This window comes from Artibeus jamaicensis, unplaced genomic scaffold (assembly GCF_021234435.1).
Source record: "Artibeus jamaicensis isolate MK-2021 breed Jamaican fruit bat unplaced genomic scaffold, CSHL_Jam_final contig_354, whole genome shotgun sequence".
NCBI classification, from domain to species: domain Eukaryota; kingdom Metazoa; phylum Chordata; class Mammalia; order Chiroptera; family Phyllostomidae; genus Artibeus; species Artibeus jamaicensis.
In genome coordinates this window covers 1,691,121-1,711,705 of record NW_026521803.1, presented here as the reverse complement: position 1 = coordinate 1,711,705, position 20,585 = coordinate 1,691,121, and the positions used below count along the sequence as shown (strand labels likewise).

Genomic DNA, 20,585 nt, shown 5'->3' with positions numbered 1-20,585 from the left:
ACTTTTTAAAAAAATCGAGTGTACAAAACCCTACCAAATTGTTAAAATATTATCTCTTAATTTACATAGGCCATGGATTCAAGATTATGAACTTCAAAAAGCAAATAGTCAACTCCTAGAGGGAGTATTCCTGGAAAGGGAACATTAAGGGAACAATGAATACTTTGAGGTAAACTAAAAGAACTACTGAAAATTACTATTTATTTAATGCTTCATTCTATTTGAAAGAGAAACTCCCACATGATCAATACTACCTATATTTAAAAGTTTAAAATATATTGGAAAGTGATTGAATGAGGAATAACTACAGTCAGAGTAGCAGTGTCTTAGCAAAATATTTTAGATTTATTAGCCAAACTATTAAATGTTTGATGTGTGTTAGAAGCATTAGTTCCAAGGCAAAATGAGGCGATATTATGTGTTACTGTTTGGAAACTTTTTTATTAAAAAAGATTTTTAATATTAATGCTATTTTCAATACAGGTGTGATAATACTCAATAAAGTATCCTGTACTTGATATAGTGAACTTAGAAATGCAACAGTCCACATACATACTGGCCCCTCCCTCTCCATCAGCTACCCTAGTAGCAAAATGTAAATATCCATTTAAAAAATAAAGAGGCCTTCAGGCAGTTGGATGAGCAGAGTGGGGGCAAGGAAAGAGCTCTTTCCAGACATACTCATGCTTTTGGCTTTGACTTCATTTAGTAATGTCAGTTCTGAGAGAACTGAATCAAACCCTTCTATGCTCGGCAAAAGCATAGGAGAAAAAAGCTTGTCATTCACAAGCAGCTATGGACAAAACCAGAGGCAGAGTTGAGAGATTAGGGAAATTAGGGATTCAAAAAAAAAAAAGTTAAAGTGCACAGTTATTGTCAAAAATATATTATTTTTCCTAAGAAAATTAAGAGCATTTTATCTAATGAACTAGATTGCTGACCTTTTAATACTTTTGGTTTTCTGGAACATACAATCACCATCGGACATAAAAGGCTAGTTTGCTTTTTTAAAAAAAAAATTGCTTGGAGTTATCTACAGGAATCTTGTGAACACAATTCAAGGATAACATTCTGCAGCTCTTTGGGTATTGGACGATTTCCTCCGATAAGTCCACAAGGAAAGAGGGAGCTGTTCAACTCACTGATTCAAGTGGGCATATTTTCTCACTCCTTTTCGCCCTGGCTCCCTCTTTCCCTAAGTGCCAGTACTTTCCAGCTCTCCGTCCTCTACCCCTAAGGCGTGAGAACGAGAAATCATGAAGAGTTTCTCCTTGTTTGTAAACCGCCTCTGCACTGGCTGCGGTGGCTGGGTCTTGGGTGCCCCTCGGCTGGGATCTTCCAGGGGGCTTCCTGGACGACTCTGCTCCTCCACGCCTGGGGCGGTGCTTGACTCACAGTCTTGACTTTTACTGGCTACTTCGTCCACAACCGACTCCATGGAGGTGCTGGCATCCTGCAGCGGGGTGTAGCCCTTATTGCTGCAGGATGGGTCCTCGGAGTGGGAGCTCGGGGAACCCAGCCTGGCGGGGGGCGAGCCCTCCAGTCGCAGCGGGGGCGAAGGGGAAGCAGCTTTGGCCGGAAGGTTCGAGTCCAGGTCTGCGCTGTGCAAGGAGGGCGGGGGCTCCGGGGACAGCGGCGACCGGTAGTCTGGTAGCCCGCTGGTGCTACAGCGCCTCAGAGCCCTGTACTTGCCGGTCCTGGGCAGCTGGCCGCCCCGCACCCTGGCGGCGTGCGTCGCCGCCACGCCCCCGGGCTCCTCCGGCTCTCCAGGCGCCCAGCACGCGCCACCCAGGTTACCTCGGAGGTCGGTCAAACTGAGGTCGAGCTCATCCCTCGGGATCTTCTGGGAGCCGCCTGCCCCAGGCAGTCTCTGCCAGCTGCAGCTTGCGCCCTTTGCGCCCCCGTCCCTGTCGCGGTCCCCTTGCATGGGTAACAGTGTGAAGGCGCTCAGCGAGGAGTCCACGAGGGAGCTGGCGGTGCTCTGGCGCCCCCAGCTCTCGGGTGGGCTGCAGGGCGCCGGGCTGCTGCTGCTGCTGGCGGCTGCGGTGGCTGTGGCCACAGCGGCGGTGGCGGCAGCCCGGCGACGGCCAGCCACGCACGAGCGTTCGCGGTAGATGCTGTACACGGCCTCCGCCAGGCTCGGGGGCTCCCGCGAACATCGCGGGGATGAGGCCAGGTCTGGCGGGGACACGACGCCCCTGGCCCCGCCGCCGCCCCCACCCAGAGCGGTGGGGTGGGGCCAGGAGCCCTTGGCCAGCATCGCTGCAGCCTCGAAGGCATCCCCAGGGCCGCCGCCCCCGGGCTTCAGCTCCAGGCCCCGCGACTGCACGTAGCTGAGGAAGCCGTTGAGTGGTGTAGCCCCGGGGGGCGCGGAGGCGGGCACGGAGGAGGTGGAGGAGGCCTTGGCGGCAGCGGCCGCAGCAACGGCCAGGTCTTTGGCACGGAGGCTGTGCACGTCGATGACCGTGGAGTAGAGGTCCCGCAGGTTGATGATCTTGGTCTTCTTGTCGCGGTTCTCGTGGAGCACCGCGTTGGCGCAGATGAAGAGGAAGATGCCAATACCCATAATGAGGGGCCCGAAGACCTTGAGCTTGTCGGAATGCAGGTAGTCGGAGAAGATTCGGAAGAAGAAACCCACGGAGGCAGAGGAGGACGGCGAAGCGGTGGTGGACCGTGCTGGAGGCGTGCTCCTGGGCGCGCCCAGGGAACTGGAGTTTACACCCCCCACAGAAACCAGGTGGCTCTTGGACCGGTTTTTGCCGCCACTGCTGCTGCTGTTGCCCGTGGTTGGGGCTCGCTGGCCGCTGCTGGTGGGCGGCAGCTGCTTACCCCCCTCCTTACTAGCCCCGTCGGCCTTGGGCCAGTAGCCCATCACCGCCATGGCTATGCCAACCAGCAGCACCAGGATCCCGCAGAGGGCGATGAGCCCAGATATGGAGCACAGCTTCAGCTTTCCTTTCACCACCACCACGTCGTTCTTGCGCCTCTTCTTGGCTTTCCGCTTGCGCTTGGGAACCTGATTCGGAGGGCGGAGGGGATCCTGCTTTCTGGCGGAAATCCTCAGCAGGCCGCCGGTGGCGATCATGATGGGCAGGTGGAGCGAGGGGCTGATCCTTGGGGCGGAGGCTCGTGCAAAGGGGGCGCCAGCTGCCCACTAGCTGCTCTGCCACCTCTTCCTGCTGCAAAGCAGAGGAAGACGGTCAGAGAGTACAGGCTTGACCTTAACGACATGCCACACACTGCAGTTGTCCCGCTCCTCCATCCCTCCAGAAGTGTGCCCCCCACCCCAGGGTCTTCACCCAACCACGAGAGTGTGGTTTATAGAGATCAGTGGGTGGGGTGGATGGATGAGGGAAGGGAAGCGTTGTTGCAGTAATTGATAGGAGGTGATAAACTTCGTCGCCCCCATGCCTCCATTTCACACACACTCTAGGTTCCAGGTTGTTCATTTCAAACCCTCCTGGCTGGCAGCCAACAGAGTTCTGACCATTAGTAGAAACTAAATGTTGAGGACTTTCCAGCCAGGCAAAAGCCATTCCCTTTGTCTGACTGGAATCAGAAGATCCCCAATCCAGCTGCCACGGGAGTCTCAGTTCTCTACCTAAGCCAAGATTTTGTCAGGGTTCGGCCCAAAGTCACTAAAACAGCCACAAAAGTTCTGTTATAAAGACAAAAGAACTCATTTCTTACACATGCAAGCAGGCAGCAGATCATACATATGCTGGCAGGCAGGCAGCTTATTTACCTCCGATAATTATATAGAGAGCCCATTGCTGGGAGAACACCAAAGAACTGTGTCGATACTCTGACAATAAATATCTACACAAAGTTGTCTTCTACCTATTACTGTTCCTGCAGCTAAAGGCAAGCAGAGCCCTCTCGCAGCCTTTTTCCCATCTCTTTTCTGCAACATCTGGACAGCTTCTTGGGGTGGAACATTTAGTTTTAGGTAACGGGTTATATAACTGAGCTCTTCCTTCTGGCCTCTTCTCCTCCCTCAGAGGAACTCCCTTATTGGTATCAAATGCTAGATCTCTTTGGGGAATTTGAGAGCTCCCTAGAATTTCCAAGAGAAAGATTTCTTTCTCCAGTGGAAAAATTACGACCTTAAAAAAAGAAAATTCACCGGTCTGCCGTAAGAGCTTTCTGAGACCTTATTAATATGCCAACACTTTTCAGAATCTCAAAATTCAAATGAGTAGGCAATTAATTAGATGTGGCATAATAATGATTGGCAAGATGATATTTTCCCAAGTGAGAACTGTTTTCTTCATCTTGAGGTCATTTTTAGGAAGGCAAGTGACAACAGTCAATGAATTATCTTGTAGGAAGTTTAGTTGTTTATTATAAAGCCGAGCTTAGATAAACGCAGATGTGTTTTTGTGGAGAGCTGTTAGCTTCTGGATCCCCAGAGTAAAACATTTTTTTGTTCCACTGCTTGTGCTCCCTCCTATAACAGAGATGATAAAATTAGGGGCCTTGTTAGAATTTGAAAGGCTTAGATATCACTCACAAGCCTTTTGGCATTTTATCCTTTATAAAATAAGTCATGTTTTACAATAAATTACCCTTTGAAAACGTGGGACCATTTAGGTAGAATCTTGCTTTTAATTGGTGCCTGGATGAAGCGCTTTGGCCCTCAGTTCCCTCCATTATATCAATATAGGAAGGATCTTTTCTCCACCGATGGAAAAGCAAATGGTAATCAGCTCTTTACAATGTTTGCAAATCAATTTTCAGTAAGGAGAAATATTAGGTAGGTTAGGAGGGGTCAGTAGAGAGAAAACATCTATGACCCTTCATAATTTTATTTTAAGGAGCTGCACCAGTATGTACAGGTTGTTTAAAAAAAAGAGTAAAACTACTCTTTTGGGGGGGTGTTCACCTGACACCCCCCAAAATAAGCATGTTTATTATGTAGTTGTAACAGAAACTGCTGTTTTTAAGTGATCCGTAGACTCCAGCATCTTATCTGGAGATCGGTGGTTATTTTAAGAAGGATTGGGGAGCTAGACATTTTAGCAACAAAACCGGACTCGGTTGGCGGCGTGGCTCTCCCAGGCGAGAGCAGGGCTAACGAGCTAACATGGTGTTCGGTCCCATTGTTAAGGTGGCCCAGGACGCCGCCTTTCCTGGGGAGGGAGACCCCCACGACCTATTTCTCCTCAGAGATCAGCGTTGCCTCTGGATGTGAGAAAGATTGAAATGAATTTCAACCATCGTTTACAGAAGATCATTAAAATGAGTTTAATAGCTAGTAATTAACTCCTTAGTTTATTATTCCTCCAGCTCCGCTGAAGGCTGGGCTCCTTTCCTGTACGCCAACCTCTGAGCTGAAATACTGACATCTGACATGAAAGCAGAAGTGGGGTCAGACGTCGCGGGAGACCCACCTTTGAGGCTTTTTTCCCATTCACGGTGCAGGGAAACAAACTTAGCAGTCGAGGTCGGCCGCCCTAGCAATTTACTGCCTGGTGCTGGTCTTTCCGTGGTTCAGGAATGGAGGAGGGGGGATGTCTAAAAATACAACTGCTTCCCAGAGAGACATTCAAGTTCTCGGCTCACGATGGATGAAGCCCCACTCCGCGAGAGGCTGGGAGCCCACGGGCTGGGCGCGCCCTGCCCTGCCCGGCAGTCCGCCCGGGTCCCGGACCCCCACTCCCGCCCTGGCAGGACAGCGAGCCCCGACCTCGGTCTTCTGCTTATTTATGTTGGAGTCACATGAGTGCAGCTGGGAGTCCGCCTCTGGAAAGAAGACAGGCAAAACCGAAGTGCGGGCGACCTCGAACTCGCAGTTTCTGGGCATCGCTCCCACACGGCCAGTCCTCCCGGGAAAACGCCGGCCCGGGACTGGCGTTCGGGAGACCGGAGACCCGGGCTCGGGGCAGGGGCGGTGGGAAGGGGCAGCTCGGGGGCTGCGCGCGGACAGAACCGCCCAAAATGGCAGCACTGGAGGCCGACGACGCCGCTCACTTACCCGGGAAGCCTGGGGCAGCTCAGGGCCGGCCGGACGCACGGGCGACACAAAGGAACCATGGAGAAACTTTTTCGGTCCCCGCCGGCCGCCGAGCGCAGGGACGGCGCCCCGGGGGCCCCGCGGCCGCGCGCCGCTCAGCAGCCCCGCGGGGGCGAGCGCCCGCCCCAGGTTCGCAGCCCCCTCCGGCGCGGCGGCTGGAGCCGTTTCCAAGAGTTTCCAAGAAGTGCCAGGTCCTCCGCATCCTGCATCTTGTCTGCCGGCCGATTCCCCCGCCGAAGCCCCTCCGCCCCTCGCGCCGGCCCCGCCGCCCGAATCGCCCGCTGCCCCGGCGCCTTTTGTGTGGCTGCGGCGCGCCGGGCTCCGCCGGGTGGAGTGGAGCCCGCGGCGGCTCGCGCTGCTCCGGGCGGGCGGCCGGACCGGCGGCCGTTGCTAAGAGACCGGAGCCATGACACAGGGAAATTGCTGCAGGCTGGCAGTCGGTGCCCGGCCGCCTCGGTGCCTCCGGGGCGCACCCGCCCCCCGCCCCGCCTCCCCGCGCGCCCCCTCCGCGGCCTCCCGCCTCCCCCGCCCCCCGCGCGCTCCCTCCGCCGCCCGCCGCGCGTCCCTTCGGAAGAACCGCCCGGCGACCCGGAGGCTGCGGGGCAGACGGAGGAGGAGCCCGGGGTCTGGGGACTCGCGCGGGGCGGGTTGGGCGCCCTGCGCTCCGACCTCCGCCTTCCCCTCCCCGGGGGCGCCCGGGCACCGCCGCCCGCCTTCCCCGGGAGCTTTGTTCTTTCTCGTCCAACTACCTGTCTGAGCAGCGGACCGAGAGGGTCGGAGAAAGGGCCCCGCTCCTGAGGGTCTCCCCGGCGGCATCCGGGGGACGCTCTGGAGCGAGAGAGGGACCAGTGTCCCCTCTTCCTCCCTCCCTTCTTCTCTCTTTTGTTGCTTCTACTCTTGGATACGACACAGGCTTTGCTGCCGCCCCCCTCCGCCCCCCATTCGGGTGTTTGCAGTGTGGACGCGCAGCGAACACAGTAAGTTGTCCCCAAGCAAACTCGGGCGCGGAGCGGAGCAGCCCCTGCCGATCTGGGCGCAGCGAGGGACTCGTGGCTCCGTCTCCCGTCCTCGCGCTTCAGTGAAGCCGGGCTGTGCGACCCGCTTCCCCGGGACCTCGGCCTGTCCCCTCGGAGCGCGGCCAGCTGGGGCTCCTCGGAGATTAGAATCGGTCCGGGCTCTTCCTTGGGTAGCCCCTCCTGCTCCTAAGCCGTGCGGTAATCAACAAGCATTAAAAGGGAAACTGTAATTCGGCAGGGATCAGGGTTTGAATCAACCAGGGGCGGTGGGGGTAGGGACGATATCCAAGCTCCCTACGTCATTTTTAAAAAGCAGGAGGGAGAGAGACGTCCAGTTTCCCAGCTCATCCCTGGCCTCTCGACTGTAAAGTTAAAATGACAGGGAAAGAGAATGTCAAAGTGGAATTTCCCCGTGGAGTTACTGAGAGCGTAGGAAAGATTTCAATTATCTGCGGAAGCGAGGCAGCGGGATTGAGGAAGAACGCGGCAGAAGGGCGGAGGGAGCGCGGGCTGGCTGACCTTTGGGGTCCAGACAGACGTGTTGCGGTGTGTGTGTGGGGGGAGGGTGCGTGTGGAATGTTCTGAGCGTTGCCGTTTAAGGGGCCGCAGAAGCCACACGGGGGGCTTTGGGGCCCGCAGTTCCAGTTACAAGACAGTTCCTTCAGGTCCACGGCATTCACGAGTGTTTAAAGCTAGAACATACACTTTTCAAAAAGAACAGTAAAAAAACAAACATGTACAGATTGAGAGAGATAAATGTGGACAATGATATATACGGTAAGGATGGAGGACGAAGGGAGTAGGGCAGGGATGGAGGAGAAACGTTCCCCAGAGGAACCCCTGCACCTGCCTACTTGAAAGGTGGCCTCTGCCACCCGCCCCAAGCCAGCGATGCATCTGGAGGATGAGCAGGACGTCCGGGACCCACCTCCTTCCACCTGTCTGTCTCTACTCACAGGTGGAAGTCAAGAAAACAAGCCACAATAAAGATAAAGTTTTACATCCCACACTGGATTGTTTCCTTTTAGAGAAATCACTGCAAAGAAGAAGCAACTTGGTCTTGCTGTCATTTTTAAAGGTTTGTTTCGGCTCAGAGATTCCAGATGTTGGAATCCCATAATAATCTGGTGTTTGGTATGGGGATGGGATCTGAGGGCTCATCTCAGCGCACAGCTGGCAGTCAGGGGCTGTGGGCGGAGACACCTGTCTGTCCCTCGTGGGCCTCTGCTGAGCTGCAGAAATGGGAATAATATTGCAGAACTTCATTAGACTTTTAGGTGGATTAAACCACTAATGGCTTCAAATTTCAGCATAAATTATAGCCATCATCTGCTCATCTAAAACTCACTGGAGGGATTTGGAGAATTCTTTTCTAGACAAACAGGCTTTGGGACAGAGCTAGTGTTTTTTCTGTGTTTTGTCTTGTTTTTGTTTTCATGTCAATGACTACAGTAAGATGTATGGTTTATTAACCAAAGAGTGCCTTCCAAACTGAGCTCTTTGGAACTTTGCACTGTTCTATTTAATCAGAGTGTTACCACCTTGGGTAATTTTCTTCATTTTCAGCTCAGGGTATCAGAGGAAACCAGGCAGATCATATCTCTTTCCAGAGGAGTCCTTCATGCCCTCTGTAATAACACAGTAGCAGCATGCATTACCAGGGCTTTCCAAGTTATACACAGTTCCTTTTAAAGGAACAATGATGTCTGTGGCCCTCCCGGAGTTGTTTTTCTTCTAGTTTCACTGGCGGTTTAGTTTGGATGGCTTCTGAGATTATGGGACACCCATTTTCATCCTCCTGAGGACCAACGGGCTAATACCACGTAATGATAATAATTCACTAGCATTCGGAGCTCAGCACAGCATTCCGAACATGTTGTTGCAGGAGAGTAATGCAGGCCTTGGGGGAAAAAGGAAAAAGATTAGCCAATTTGGTTGGATTACACTCTGATCTAAAACCTTTCATTTGCCCTTTCTTAAAAACAATCCTTCTGTAATTTATCAGTTTCATAATTTATTCACAACCCATTTACTTCCCCTGATCATTTCCTCACCTTGTCTGGCTCTCCTGCCTGTGCTCTCAGGGCTGCTTAGGGGGAGACAGGGGCCTGCCGGGGGCCCACTTGGGCCCCTCCTCATCTCTGGGGCTTCTCATGTCCACAGCTGAGCCACTCTGCCCACTCCGCGTGCTCTGCGCTCACAGACTGTCCAGGCTGCAGAAACAGAGGTAGTTTAGTGTGATGCGTTCTCCAACCCAGCATGGGCTCTGGGACCAGTTTGTATCCGACACTAAATGCTTAATTTAACTAAGTAAATGACTTAAGCTCACCTTCCTTAGTTTCCCTGTCTGTAATGGGATAATGACACTGATCCCTATTGCATAGCATTGCTGAGGAGTAAATGAGTTTAGTTCCTGTAAATTGAGGCTTAGCACACTGTATAATACACTCATGAAATGTAGCGATCATCCTTATTAGTCCTAACATCTTCTCCTACCTTGCTACTCTCAGTTTCCTGTTCTTTTCATATTCACCAGGATCTATGAAGGACCATATCTGCACTGAATCTCTCTGAAATGAGGTGACAGGATCAGCTCTTGTGACTGAAATATGCCTATCCAAACAGCATAGGCCCAGCGCCACTCAGGAAGACCCTCTGTCTAGGAGAGTGAAGGCACTTTCTTCATTGCTACTTTGCTCATTTTGCAATTAACCAAGGCCCTTTCATTTCAGTTTGCTGGAGAACCCAAATATCAAACCCATGTCACTCTGCAGTGAAATTAGAAATTTGTAAAAACACAACCAAGAGGACATTTTTTTTCCAGCTGGAAGTTTCAGGATTTCATAGAAAGGACTGTCAAGTCTTTTTATAGCATCATTACAGCAGAAGGAGGAAACAGTTATCCCAGGGTTGGAAGCAGGACACAAAATATCTCACTCCTCCTCTTTTTTTGTTTCCTTCTCTGTACCCTTACCAATAAAAAAAAAGAACATGGCAAACGAAAGCAAAAAAAAACACTAAGTGCTAGATGTAGCAAATAAAGTATTGGGACTTACACTAAAAACCAATTTGTTGTCTATCTGAAATTCAGATTTAACTGGGCATCCTGTCTTTCAGCTGCGTCCCAGCACAGTTTACCTCGGTAGTCTCACAGTTCTTCATGGGCCGTGTAAAGTGTAAAAGAGGCTCATGAACAGAAAATAGGGAATGCAGCAGTGGATTGAGGCCTCATTAGATTTCCTTTGAAACAGAATAGGCAGGAAAAGAAAACACTGAGCAGAGCCTGGATAGAGCAATAAACTCAGAAGCCCCAGAATGGCACTTCCATAACTGAGCCACACTTGGCCTTGGTGTTTCTCGTAGTTAGAGGTTACATAGTGTATGTTTCCAGCCCTTCCCCATGGAACACTGTCATGCCAGGAGGACAGGCACTTGCTGCACCTCCACTCCTTGGGGTGCCACAAATGAACCTCTAAGAAGAACTGAGCATCATTTTCAAGAACTTCAGTTTGGCAATCAATGGTATACTCGTACTAGTGTTGTGGCCATGATCAAGCCTGTTGCTTAAAAGTGTCAAAGAGTTCAAGCTCAAATGCTTCTTCCACAGAGGACAGGAAATGATAAAAAGTCTAAAGAGCCTTCCTTAGAATATATCAGAGTGGGGCTTCTACTTCCCATCCAGAAAATGGCACGTGGCACTGAGAGCCTTCACCTCTGTGTTTGGCCCCATTCCTTCTTAATATCACAAATCACCAAGCTCTCAGTTAGAAACCTACCAGGGTTGTTTTCTCTAATAAGCAGATTTGTTTTTGTACATTTAGTTTCTTCTCTATAGCCATTTTTCTACCCTTTTCTGTATATACCATCAAAGCTAGATTGTGTGACTTATAAAGTAACCGAAGTGTGAGATGAGAAATTTGGGTCTGTTGGAAGGTCTGAAAGCAGATCAAAGCTGAGCTTGGAAAGGGCTTTGCAGAGAGGGCTCTATCAAGGGAATAGCCAAGAAGATACCTACAACTAAATTTTCCCTATGTTTCCAAAACATATTTTAAATGTCCACCCTTATCTCACTCCTATTATTTCTTTCATTCTACAAGCACTATGGGCATATGACTTGTCCTACTGAGAACTAATAGAAACTCACATGTCTGATCTCCTTCCAAAATTAATCGTGATGTAAGCTGCTGTGAGTTTACCCAGCAAGAAAGAAAGAACTAGTTTTCAAAAAATAAAGAAAAAAAAAAGATTCCAAGATTAGAGCATGCATGACAGGTCTCTGTAGCATTTTCTTAAGCACTTCTTGTATGCCCAGCTCTTTGATCCCTGCATTCATTCACTCAACAAATATTTATTGAGTGCCTTCTATGTTACAGTTACCATTCTAGGCACTGGAGATAAAGTGGTGAACATTGTAAACAAAGTCCCTCTCTTTTTGGGGGGTAGATAATAAGCAAGTAAATGAATAAACAAGAAAATTTCAAAACTTGATAAGCAATACCAAGAAATCAAAAGAGAACGTTGTGGCTGGTCAGCGTGGGCAGCAACAGGGGACGGTTTAGATCTGGTGTTCGAGGAAGCACATGTGTGCTGAGAACCAAAGCCAGCAAAGAAGCTGATCATTTGAAAGTATTCTTATTGACAGAAGAATTAAGTCCCTATAATTTAGTTAGATTTATCAAAAGATCATTAATAATCAATGTAAGGCAGGAGGGTAAATCTCTAAGTGCTAGAGGACTTCAGAATAAAATGACCAGTGGGGAGAAAAAAACTACAGTTGACCCTTGAACAAATAGGGTTAGGGGTGCTGACCACCCCCAGAGTTGAAATTCACCTATAACCTAAGCCAGTCCTCCACATACACAGATGCCCAACTGCCAGTTGGTTTACCCTTGAACAACTCAGCTCTGGACTAACTGCAAGGGTCACATGAACTGAACGGGTCAATAGAACTGAGCAGGCCAATTGAAAAAAATCTGAGTATAAGTGGATCTGTGTAATTCAAATCTGCATTGTTCAAGGGCCAACTGTTATGGAACACCTCATGGATGTGGGCCTCCCCTTTGACCTGGAATAGATTTGGGTAAGTGGAGTGAAGACAGAATTGGGCAGGTGAGCAGGAGTGATGTGGATATAACCTCTCTGACAGGTGTCCTGTCCAGGGGGTAGGGGCCCAAGAATGCCCTTGACAGAGATGTCAAGATGCTGAGGATGGAAAGGGGCCTTCAGTTCGTGGTGTGAGGACAAGCAGCATCTGTATCACCTGGGAGCCTGTTAGTGATGCAAAATCTCAGACTCCATCCCCAAATTGCAGGATCAGAATCTGTATTTTAACAAGATGCCCTGGTAATTTGTGTGCACATTAAATTTTGAGAACCATAATTCAGTCCAATCCTCTCATTTTAAGGATGAGAACAGAGTTTACCTGATCCTCACCTTTGTACATGCATGCACTAGAGAAAGAGATAGAAATTTGCTTTTAATTGTTTGTTTTAAACAGTGAGCCCAGAGATACATAACATCTATGGCCAAATATATATTTCTTACCTATGGCAGAAGCATGGGTTTTAGTTCAAATAGAAGAGGAAAATAAAAACTTGGTTGCTTTCTGTAGGTTTATGAATCTGTCCAAGAAATGAGTTTGGTAGATTTGGCGTCTGAGTGCAGTTTTCTAAAAGATCAAATTTACCCTACTCTTGGATTACTCTTTGGATTCAGACCACTTATACTTGAGTAACTTGGTCCCTTCTAGCCATGTGATACTGAGCAAGTTATTTGAGTGTCTGCATGGAGTTGTGCTGTTTGCAAAGGATGATTTATAACTCTGCTCTTTCAAGCTAGTTGTGAGGAAGAAGTGAGATCATCACCAGTGGCAGCTGGTGGAGTATTTGTGAAGAAGAGGTTGCTCTGGTCCCCCATCACCTCCACCACCCCCAAAAGTACCCCTAACTGGACATATAGAAGTAAAGTCCAAGTACTTGCTATGCTCCCCATCCTACCATATCACTGTCCCTAAGCCAACTATATATAGAAATCTTGAGGCACCAAGGTGTTCCTTGGGGTACAGGCATTGAGGCCTGTACGACATTATTCAGATGTTAGTGGTTCTAATGACAATGGTGAATATTTATTTAGCATTGTGAGAGGGCTCATTGTGTGCACTGGGCTGAGTATTGAAGATGCCAGGTGAGGCAAAAACTACCTATGAAGTTTGGGTCAGCTCCGAAAGACATGGAAAGTTTCCTCAAATTGCTTTGTGGTTCCGAGTGAGTCCCAGCCAGGTGGTAGTAGCTTCCTGACCTCCAGTCCCTCACCTCCTTACCTTCCGACTTTGACACTCCTGTAGAGTGGCCTTCTGAAGTAGGCTTGGTTTTCCTCAGTCTCAGTCTGTTGTGACCTTTGGGTCAGTCTCACAACTTGCCCCACTGTTTAGGAATTCAGGGGGTGGGGGTCCTATAACTTCACAATGTGTTGGAATTCCCACTGCTGAGTTAGTGAATATACAACTAGAAAATCTAAGTGTTTGGGGCTCAAGATTGTTAGGATCCCCAAGATTGTTAATTCCTCTAACAGAGAGGAATTAAATTTCACATTCGAAGAGGGCGCCACCCAGGTATTCTTTAATTACACAGATGACCCCATAGTAACAACTGTACTACATTTATATTCTTTGATGGTGTAAACAGGCAGAGCAAAAGGGAAAACTGCTCCGTCCAAATTTCCATCACAAAGCATAGATATGTCTAATATGTAAAACCAGGAAATCAGCCCCTATGGCAGATTTTTACCTGACAAAGCTCTTTTGACCTTATCAGAATGAAAAAAGATATGTTAAATGATAAAAATATGCTCAATGTAATGTTAATATAATTTTTTCTAAACAGAGAAAGCACACAAGATTTTCACACTAAATTTAATTTTGAATTTCTATAAAATCTTACTGACAACAATCTTAGCTGGCTCCTTTATACAGAAGCAAATTGAAATATTACATCAGAAAACATTACAGATATTTTTTTCCATGAGGAAAGATGCCAGTATTACTTTTTGACAGGTAAAGTGATTACGAAGCTCTTTTATAGAAGTGAAATATTGGTGTGGCATATTGGAAATTGACAGACAAGAAAAAGTAGAGATAATGTTTCAAAATATTCCTGTTTTTTATTATTCTTTAAAGCTACTCCTCCAAGGATCAGGGTTTGGCTACAGAAAAACATCGGTAGGGCTATGAGTATTTACAGCAAATCTTGTGAGAACTTAATATATTCACCTCACAGAAGTGAAGCTGTGTCACAGAGTCTTCCAATTCTTCCCAATCACTTATAGTGTCTGGCTTCTGATGACATTAATATTAATGAAATGATAGAAAAATTATACTTTCTGGAAATTGGATATCAATCAATGTTACAGCTCCAATTTTTTTTCTTTGCCAAGGAAATGGTGTTTTTCCCATTTACAAAGATAAATATATTATGATCAAAATTGAATCCACACCCAAGGAAGAAGAATTAGAAAAAAATGGTAATTTGTACAAGTAACTGGAAGAGCTTCCACATCAGGGTATATACTTAATGGTTTACTTTAGAAGTGGTAGAACTCAGAGAATATCCTTAATTTTTCTTTATCAGCAGTAGAGGAATTTCCCCAGGCAGTGCTAAAGCTGAGGGCACAGGTGTGGTCTGCTGGGGTGAGCAGTCCTGCATCTCCATGGGGAGGAAGTCACGGGGCTCCAGGACTCCATCAGGGGAACTAGCCCCCTGATGCTCTGTGCCCATTTCTACTGCCAGGTAGAGACATCAGAAAGTCAGCTAGTCATCCAGTCTCCAAGCAAGACAGGTTCAAAAGCACGTCAAATGATAGTTTTTGTCATCTTTTCCTGGGTGATGTGGAGACTAAAAATGTCCTTGTTGTTTAATGGGCATAGGAAGTCAAACTAGATCATTTGATTTCCTTTTTGTTTTCGTGGTCATAAAAGTCTCAAGGGCACGCTGCATAACTTCTTGGACACAATACATTTTAATGTACTATTGAAGTGATGCATAATGCCGAACGGTTGGTATTGAATGATGCGATTTGAAGATCACTTTTAAAGATTCCTTCCTTTCTTTTGAGCCCTAGTATTCTCACTTGAAACTGTGGGAACGGGGGTAGGTCATCTGTGTAATGTTTATCAGACCACTTTGTCTTGTACTTCTCTTGCATAATGACAAATATTGGTTTATACAAAATGATAATGTCCCAAAGCATGGAGAAGCTATCAGGTTTGGTTTTATAACTGCTCTAAACTTTGCCCTCACTCGGATTAGTGATTCTTAAACTTCTTCAGGAGATGGGATGTCTGAAAATCTCAGAGCTCTTGGAACATTTTGAGATGCTGAACTTAAAATAAATTCATGTATGGCTTTGGAATGACTCACAAACCCATCTAACATTAGATTCTTACATAGGAATATAGTAAGTGTCAAATATTTAAGGACTACTTATGGAAGAAAACTTTAAGACTATGAACGTTTGTCTATGTTTTTTCCCTATAAATTGGAAAAACCACATTGATTTGAGCCATGAGACACCCTGACCTAGTTATGGAACAGCAGTATTCTTCAAGAATATAGTTTTTGAAACCTGGTCTTAGTTATCATCATGGTTAGGTAATGAAGAACCTCTACCTTGGGCCATTGCTTTTGCCTTTGCCTTCAGAAGCACTCTGCAAACACCTGCCTGCTTTCTCATTTTCCCTCTGCTCTGGCTCCTTTCAGCAATGCTGCTCTTCAGGTTTCTCCAGTTCATTAACTACCTTGTTTCTCTGGACAATACTCCAGGAGGTATCCATTGGCACTTTTCCCCAGATGAATTACTTTTTTTTTTCCTGGTGCAATTCTTTATCTAAGCAAATCCTTTGCTATCATTTCTCTATTCTTATGGGGGTCTATTTTGACTCACCATTAGTTACGTTATTGTTTACTCCCTTCTCCTGATCATTAGTGAACTCGCAGAAGGTTCAGGGTCACAGGGGAATTCCTCTTCTAGTTACTTGTATCCAAACCCTCATTATCCTCAAAGGGACAAGTACCTAGGGGGCTGTTTTGTTTTAGGACAGAAAAGGGGTTCAACCCACTCTGAGTTCAGATTTGAAGAAACATTTCATGGACTATTTGTCCACATAAATCAGATAAGTTCACATCAAATTCAAACTCTTCTCTGTATTTCTATCATTGTTGTATCAAAAGTGTTCATTCAATAGGTTATCCAACAGGTTTTCATCATAGTATCTCTGCATGAAGTTGATAATGATGGACTGGTTGTGTGCAGAATTCTGCAGGAGGTTTTTCAGGCGGATCCTTATTTTATGGGACCACCCCCATCCTGCATTCATTGTAGGAGGATCAGACCGAGGGTGAGCAGCCCTGTGCCTGTGAAGGGAAGCTTTTCTTCCTTTGCCAGAGTCCCTCCCTCACTACTTAGCCTCTCTGGGCTTTTCTTTCCTCCTTCTCAGAGGCCACAGGGATGACACTTGCTTTCTCCACTTAGGAGCCACCACCACTGTCTCTTCCTTGGGGTTTTCCTTTCCCCAAACTCATTCCATAGTGGGATGTCTCTCTGCCCACGACCTTTCGCACACCCTCCAAACAAATGCACCAACGTTTTTCAGACTTCTGTGTGAATCACATGGGTGAACAGCCTGCATAATATGTATACTACACCTGAGGAATTTGCAGGGATTACAGGATCTTGCAATTTAGTGATAATGTACATGAGAGCCTCATTGGATTTGTTTCAGGTCATGTGTTTCCGAGTGTGGCTCACCCGTCTTCCCCTCCTGTGCTGCACTTGGCAATGGCTGCTCAGATTCATTCTTTGTCATATTCCTCTTCCCAGCACTGTGGGTCTGGAGAGTCAAAGCAGAATCTCAGGTGCAGGCTGGTCTCAAAAAAGTGGGTCATTTGCATCTCAGAGACATTGCAGGTTGGAAAGATGGCCCTGGCCTCAACCTGGAGCATCAGTTAGTTCATTTCTAGTTTTAACTCACTAAATACAGTCACCCTCTACCACCACATCAGCTATTTTAACATATCAGGCGGATTGTCTCCTCATTCAACTAGAAAGTGAGCTCAGTGAGGGTAACTACTTGGTCTTGTTCACTGTTGCATCCTGAGCCTCAAAGAAAGAGACTGGCAAGGGTCTATCAAGCATCCTCCATGTTCTCTACAGTGAATGGATTAGTGGGCAAAGGGAACTATACATAAATGAACTAGAAACATTAGACAGCATCCCATTAACTAGAGCCTATATAAGTGGAAGAATTGGGAGGAGGTTCTAACTCTTGAATAAATAAAAGAACATGCCAGTTTTCTGCATATAAAGACTTGATATTGCAAAGATCCCAATTATTCTCTTAGCATAATGCAATTCCATAAAAATGGACTTGGATTTTTCTTTTAACATGTCAACATTATTTTAGGGATCTACTCAAGAAACATGAAAACATGTTTCCAAGTTAAACTTGTACAGGATATTCATAGCAGCATCACTCATAATAACTAAAAAGCAATGGACTTAAATACCCATCGATTTGTGAATGGATACCCAAAACGCGGTGCACGCATCCAGTGCATACTGTCCAGCCAGAAAAAGGAAAGGAGTACGACCTGCTAAAAATGGATGGTCTCAAAGACACTATGCTCAGTGGGAGAAGCAGAATGCAAAATCTCACATATTAGAATCTGTCCCTCCTTTTACATGAAAAGTGTAAACAAAGCAAATATATAGAGAGTAGATTTGTGGTTGCCTAGGGCTCGAAGGGGGATTGAGGAGTGACTGCAAATGGGCAAAGATTTTTTTCGAATAATAGAGATGTTCTGAGATGAGACTATGGTGATAGTTGCACAACTCTGTAAATATACAAACAAACAAACAAAAACAAACATTGACTTGTACACTTAAAATAGATGAACTTCATGCTATGTAAGTTATATCTCAATAGAGCAAAATTGGTAAAATGTATAAGTAAGAATAGGGAGGTATGAGGATCTGAAGCATTTTTAATTTTGAAATTTTGACAGTAATATTTATATATTTTTAATCCTCTCCCAAGGACATGTCTGTTGATTCTAGAGAGAGAGGAGGGTGGAAAGGGGTAGAGAAACTTCGATGTGAGAGAGAAACATGACTGGATGCCTCACACACACACCCCGCCTCGGGATCATCCCACAACCCAGGCATGTGCTGTAACTGGGAATCGAACCAGCAACCTTTTCGTGTATGGGACAATGCTCCAACAAAGTAAGCCACCCAGCCAGTGCTAGCCAAGGCATTTTTTTAAAACTTTTTTTTATTGATTATGCCATTACATTTGTTCTATTTCCCCCCCATTCCCTTCCACCCTGCATACCCCTCCCCCACTATTCCCCCACTTTAGTTCATGAACACGTGTCTCAAATTCTTTAGATTCTATATTTCCCCTACTATTCTTACCTTCCCCCCTATTTATTTTCTATCTACTGTCTATGCTACTTATTTTCTGTACCTTCTCCCCCCTTCTCCTTCTCTGACTCCCCTGTTGCTAATCCTCCACTTGATCTTCATTTCTATGGTTCACTCCTGATCTAGCTGTCCTCTTAGTTTGCTTTTGTTTTAGGTGTGGTTGTTGATAACTGTGGGCTTGCTGTCCTTTCACTGTTAAACCTTTTTATCTTCTTTTTCTTCGATAAGTCCCTTTAACATTTCATATAATAAGGGCTTGATGATGATGAACTCCTTGAATTTGGTCTTACCTGAGAAGCACTTTATCTGTCCTTCCATTCTAAATAAAAACTTTGCTGGGTAGAGCAATCTTGGTTGTTGGTTTTCATGACTTGGAATACCTCTTTCCAGCCCCTTCTTGCCCGTAAGGTCTCTTTTGAGAAATCAGCTGACAGTCTGATGGAAACTCCTTTGTAGGTGACTGTCCCCTTATCTCTTGCTGCTTCTAGGATTCTCTCCTTCATTTTAATTTTGGCTAATGTAATGATGATGTGCCTTGGTGTGTTTCTTCTTGGGTCCAACTTCTTTGGGACTCTCTGAGCTTCCTGGATTTCCTGGAAGTCTGTTTCCTTTGCCAGATTGGGGAAATTCTCCTTTATTATTTCTTCAAATAAGTTTTCCACTGGTGGCTGTTCCTTTCCCCCTTCTGGTACCCCTATAATTCAGATATTGGAGCGTTTAAAGATGTCCTGGAGGTTCCTAAGCCTCTCCTCATTTTTTTCGAATTCTTGTTTCTTCATTCTTTTCTGTTTGGTCATTTTTTCCTTCCTTCTGGTCTTCTCCCTTGATTTGAGTCCCAGTCTCCTTTCCATTACTATTGGTTTCCTTTGCATTACCATTCTTTTCAATTAGTTTAGCTTCTATATGTTTCTCTAATTTGTGACTAAAATCAACCAGTTCTGTGAGGATCCTGATAACCAGTGTTTTGAACTGTGCATCTGAAAGTTTGGCTATTTCTTCATCTTTTAGATTTATTGGCTCAGGGGCTCTGAGTTGTTCTTGAGCCATTTTTGGTCTGTTCGTGCTATTAAGTATGAGGAGCGGAACCTTAGTCGTTTACCAGGGCGGGGCCACCCAGGTCGCTGGTTTGTGACGCTGTGTGTGGGGGCGGGGTCAGAGAGGGAGCAATGGCGGTCCTCTCCACTAGCCCAGTCCGTCCCACCACTCACCCCTAGCCAAGGCATTTTTGAAACAAACAAATAAAAAATAAGTAGTGATGGGACACTTTGGGGAAAGTTTTAAAAGGAGAATTTCTGTACTTGAGAGTATATACAAATAATAACAGTAATTTAATAAAATAAGAGCCCATGAGAACATATTAATAATAAACAAGCAAATAAACCTGGATCAAAACTTCCTTCCTTAAAAGGAAGATACCAAAATATGTATTTGCTTTTAAAGTAAAATATAAAATTATAAAATGTTGAGAACAAAACAGAAAAGTATCCTTGGAAAAATGTGTTCTTGGTGAAGTGTTCTTGTGTATACACAATCCACACAAGAAAAAAATCAACGCACTGGAGCTCATCAAAATTAAAAACTTTTGTTCTGCGAAAGGCTGACCTTGTTAAGATGATGAAAAGATAAGCTTCAGACTGAGAAAAATATCTGTAAACCACATATCTGACAAAGGACTCATATCTACAATATATAAAGAACAATGAAACTCAATAGTTAAAAAATAAACAAGCATTTCAATTAAAAAATGGGTAATACTTATGAACAGCCATTTTACCAAAGAGGAAGTACAGATGAAAAATAAGCCCATGAAGAGATGTTAAACACCCCTAGCTATTACAAAAATATAAATTAAGACCATGATGAACTATCACTACATTTCTATGAAAACAGATGAAACTTAAAAAATAAGCAACAATAACAAATGTTTGTGATGAGTAGCTTTATATGTAATAGCCAAAAATAGAAAACAATCAAAATATGCTTGATGCAGTGAGTGAGGTGAATGGTTAAACTGGGGTACATTTTTACTATGCAATACTAAAGGCATACCTTGGAGATTTGGCAGGTTTGGTCAC

At 46.0% G+C, this 20,585-nt stretch overlaps 1 protein-coding gene across 4 annotated transcripts; it reads right to left on the bottom strand.

The window, feature by feature from the left end:
* Positions 1–374: 374 nt before the first annotated feature.
* Positions 375–6,477, bottom strand: TMEM200C (transmembrane protein 200C). 4 transcript variants are annotated; one of them, XM_053664336.1, is made up of 3 exons: positions 5,978–6,477; positions 5,394–5,745; positions 375–3,179 (listed from the first exon to the last, which is right to left on the bottom strand). In XM_053664336.1, exon 3 carries the CDS (start codon positions 3,083–3,085, stop codon positions 1,196–1,198), a length of 1,890 nt encoding a protein of 629 aa, XP_053520311.1. In that variant the 5' UTR covers positions 3,086–3,179; positions 5,394–5,745; positions 5,978–6,477; the 3' UTR covers positions 375–1,195. The 4 variants fall into 4 exon arrangements, 3 of the variants coding, with proteins under 3 accessions (XP_053520311.1, XP_053520312.1, XP_053520310.1); XM_053664337.1 differs by having other exon boundaries at positions 375–3,176; XR_008391424.1 differs by lacking the exon at positions 375–3,179 and adding an exon at positions 4,328–4,450.
* Between the last annotated feature and the right edge of the window lie 14,108 nt (positions 6,478–20,585).